We start from the raw sequence: 4,551 nt of genomic DNA, 5'->3' as shown, positions 1-4,551 counted from the left end.
GATGTGTCTTTACTTTTATCGTTCATTAGAAGAGTACCTAACAAACTCTCGTCCACATTTTTTTCGACATGCATGAAATCTATGTTGTGTTTTAACTATAGAGAAGACCAATACTCGAGTTCGAAGAAAATGCTTCGTTTCGACCGGTTCAACCCGTCATCTTGCCGTTTTGGCTCACTACCTCCATGCTCAAGATGTTTACTCGGTTTACGAGTTGGTAGACGACCTAGTTGCTCTTGTATGTTATTATTACTAAAGTGTTTCGGAGAGGGTATTGTCTCTTCCATCCTGTTAAAGTCCAACCTTTTGTTTAACGGATCATTAGCATCTAGGAAACGACGATGACCGATATATACGACTTTATTTGTTGCACGGTACGAAAGAGTGTCTTCATTGAAAGTAGCACATGCTCTATACCCTTGCCTACTCCAACTTGATAGACTACTACGAGCTGCCCAGTCGTTTCTTGTCCACAAAAACATATATAGCTCTTATCATCAAGAATGTGTTTGTCGCCGCATCTTTAATACGTATGTCTGAGTCCCAGAAATGTTTAAGCTCTTCTACCAACGGCCTAAGGTCCATGTAGCCGCTATTGGCGTTGTCGCTAATAGTTGTAATTCTTGTAGTGTTGGTATTCCAAATTAATTTGTATACAATATATTTTTTCCATACACAATAATTTATATTTTATAAATTATATAATAGAACATTTTAAATCATAAATTGTTATATATAGAAATATATGAATCAATTCCCTTTCGCATTTGAGACCCAAAGAAGTCGCCCAACTACCTTTGGCCGGGGCAGTCCCAAATTTGGCACATGGAAATCATAAATTGTTATGTATAGAAAAATATGAATCAATTCCCTTTCGCATTTTTCGCGAGACCCAGAGAAGTCGCCCAACTACCTTTGGCCGGGGAAGTCTCAAATTTGGCACACGGAAAATATATTTAGTTGTATATAATACGTATTACATAACTTTTATCAGATGTAATTATAAAATTTGCTAATATAAATAAAATAAAAAATTAACAACAGACAGACAGTATAAAGGACCACATATCGAGAAGCAGCACGTGAACATCCAAGGTCTACCATCCAGGCGTCAATGATCTATCATTCAAAATGTACAAACAAGAAAGAAATAGTAGCGTGGACCTGATTACATGAGAGTGATATTGATATATGAATTAAATAATAATATAATATAATGCACCAAAGGGGGGCTGCTGAACAGCCACATGATGTATCATTGTTATATATTAGGTTATTAGAGAAATGTTAATTGTATGGTTTGCAATTATACGTATAAATATCAAAACAAAAAATTTAATTTGAATATAAAATCCTGTGGCCAGCTGCCAAGAAAATAACATTTTATTCTTAAATTATGAAATTATTAAACGTATAAAACGTGTTTCATAAATCATTCTGCTTCGGTGTGAGGAAATTTCGAATCCACACAAACACAATATCTTCACGTAATCACTTCTCGTGTCTCTATATAACAAGCGTCTGGCTACGCATTCAACATATCATAAATCTTTCACACGCACTAAGATGGAAACAGTACTGGTGAAAGCTGAAAGCAAGCCACATGTGGTGTTCGTACCATATCCAGCACAAAGCCACATCAAGTGCATGCTGAAACTAGCAAGGCTACTGCACCACAAGGGCTTAAACATAACCTTCGTCAACACCGAGGTTAACCACAAGCAGTTACTCAAGTCCGGAGGGCCAAACTCTCTCGATGGTGAACCAGGGTTCCAGTTCAAGACCATTCCCGATGGTGTTCCCGAGGGTACACCAAACTTCATGTATGCAGTCACTGCTTCTATTCTAGTCAACTTCTTGGATCCCTTTCTTGACCTTATGCGAAGGTTAGAGAGTCCAGCTACTTGTATTCTTGCAGATGGTATGATGCCTTTCACCGTTGAAGCTGCTGAGAAGCTTAAGGTCCCGATCATTCATTTTTGGACATTTCCTGCTTGTGCTTTCATGGGTTATTACCAAGCTCCGGTTCTAATTGAGAAAGGACTTATCCCACTAAAAGGTTAGCTTCTTAACCCCTTCCAATTCCGAAGCAAATAAAAATGTTCAAAATTGATATTGTTGGGTAAACGTGTGTATATGAATATAAGTATTAAGAATCTGCAGACGTGGTAATTTACTTTCAAAATCAAAGTGGTGAGAGACGAAGAAGCACAAGTGTTAGCTTACTGTAGAATCACATTATCAAATTAATTAATTAGTTCCTTGAAAACAACAGAACCCAAAAAAGTAATTTTTTTTTAAGATATGTTTCAAGTAAAAACTGTATAAAATAAGATTCACATTCTATTCAGTTTTACCGTATTAGTGTGCCAATTAAGATTGAAATTATCCCTAAACCCAAAAAATTTGTACTCCTTACAAGAAATGAATTTGTACTAACATTTTGCAAAATGTTTACTTATTTGTTCTTTATCATAACTTAAGAAAGGATATGATTTAATCTTTTGGAAAAGGTTTACTTTTTTTACTATTATCATAACTAAGTTTTGCTAATGTTTCAGATGAAAGTTGCATTACCAATGGGTATCTTGACACAGTAATAGATTGCATTCCGGGATTAGAAGGATTCCGTTTAAAGGACCTTCCGGGCTTTATTAGAACCACTAACCCAAATGATGCGGACTATAATTATGTCATTGAGTCCATCAAGGCGACTAGGAAGGTCCCAAACATAATTCTCCACACATTTGAGGAGTTAGAGTCAACCGTCCTCAAAGCCCTCCAACTCATGATTCCTCGTGTCTACACGATCGGGCCATTGGAGTTGCTTCTAAATCCGATAAACCTTGAAGAAGAAACAAAGAAGTTAGATATTAAGAGCTACAGTCTGTGGAAAGAAGAAGATGGGTGCCTTAAATGGCTGGAATCAAAGGAACCACATTCCGTGATTTATGTCAATTTTGGAAGCCTGATATCAGTGTCTTTAGAACAGTTGCTTGAGTTTGGTTGGGGACTTGCTAATAGCAATCATTACTTTCTTTGGATCATTAGGCCTAATTTGATTATTGGAGAATCAGCTTCTTTTCCTCCAGAACTCAAAGAGATGATTAATGAGAGAGGCTTTATCGCAAATTGGTGTTCGCAAGAAGAAGTGTTGAAGCATCCTTCAGTTGGTGGATTTTTGACTCACTGTGGATGGGGTTCGACTATTGAGAGCTTATCGGCTGGGGTCCCCATGCTATGTTGGCCATATTTATGGGACCAACCAACTAATTGTAGGCAAATGTGCAAGGAATGGGAAGTTGGCATGGAGATCGATAGTAATGTGAATAGGGATCAAGTCGAGAGGCTCACAAGGGAGTTGATTAGAGGAGAGAAGGGTAAACGAATGAGGAGCAAGGCAATCGAGTGGAAGAAAAAGATTGAAATTGCAACCAGTGCTAAAGGTTCATCTTCTTTGAACATTGAGAAACTTGCCAACCATATTAATATGTTTTCGAGAAAGTAGAAACTGGAAACTTACTGAATTTCCATTTTTTGTTTTTGTTTTTCTTAGATCTTTTATCTATTGATCAAACGTAGGATAAATCAGAATTCAGTTTTAAGATGTATCTGCATTAGACTCAAATTATATATTATTTTAGTTCTATTTATGTTGTATGTCTAGATTAAAAATGATTGATTTTTAATGCCAATTAGGTTTTCTTTTAAGATGATATGGAGATGTATAATTGAGAAAAAAAAATGTATGAAATTTTGCGAGGGTATAAAAGTGAATTGAGTGCGAAGCTCATTATTCTTGTAATATTCTTTTGGGTAAATGGCACAAAAAACACTATTTTTACACAGAAATTCGATTTTGACACCGTGTTATTTTTTGTATCAATTTTGACACTGTGTTTTCCAATTCGTTACAATTCTGACCACTTGACCGGTTAACCAGGTTACATGCTGACGTGGCATGATGACGTGTCAGTTTTGATGACGTGGCATGCTGACATGATATGCTGACGCGTCAAAATTGAATTTTTTTTTCTCACAAAAAACACTAAGTTTTCATTTTTTTTCGATTTTGACACTACGTTTAATTTTTTCTTTCAACTTTGACACTATGTTTTTTTGTTCCAAATCGAACATCATTTTTTCCAATTTTGTTCAATGTTGACAATTTTCTATTTGAAACCGTATAAATATTTTTTTAATACATTTAAACCGTATAAATATGTTTTTTTTTCATTTAAAAACCATAGTTTTGTATAAATACATTTTTTTTTACACTCAAACCATATTTTTATGTATAAATATGTATTAACTATATAAAAATTGTATTTTATATTAATATGCAACTTTAAAATGTGTTTGAAGGTTTATAGGCGTGTAGTTGATCAAAATTTGGATATCAAGTTTGCAACCCATCAAATTTTTACATCTTATTAGAAGCTTATGGTTAGTTTTAATTCTCATGATATAACTAATGCTTTGAATGTAAGAAAAAAACACCTTGTATTTAAATAAAAATGTGGTTTTTAAACGAAAAGAATATGTTATACG

At 34.8% G+C, this 4,551-nt stretch overlaps 1 protein-coding gene across 1 annotated transcript; it reads left to right on the top strand.

The window, feature by feature from the left end:
- The first annotated feature begins 1,449 nt into the window (after window positions 1-1,449).
- On the top strand, window positions 1,450-3,653 carry LOC111917379 (UDP-glycosyltransferase 85C1). Its single transcript, XM_023913071.2, has 2 exons — window positions 1,450-2,059; window positions 2,562-3,653. The coding sequence occupies exons 1-2, from the start codon at window positions 1,567-1,569 to the stop codon at window positions 3,506-3,508; spliced, it is 1,440 nt and encodes a 479-aa protein (XP_023768839.1). The 5' UTR covers window positions 1,450-1,566; the 3' UTR covers window positions 3,509-3,653.
- The last annotated feature ends 898 nt before the right edge of the window (window positions 3,654-4,551 follow it).

This window comes from Lactuca sativa, chromosome 1 (genome assembly GCF_002870075.4).
Source record: "Lactuca sativa cultivar Salinas chromosome 1, Lsat_Salinas_v11, whole genome shotgun sequence".
Taxonomy (NCBI): domain Eukaryota; kingdom Viridiplantae; phylum Streptophyta; class Magnoliopsida; order Asterales; family Asteraceae; genus Lactuca; species Lactuca sativa.
The sequence above is the reverse complement of the archived record's forward strand: the minus strand, read 5'-3'. Positions and strand labels throughout refer to the sequence as shown.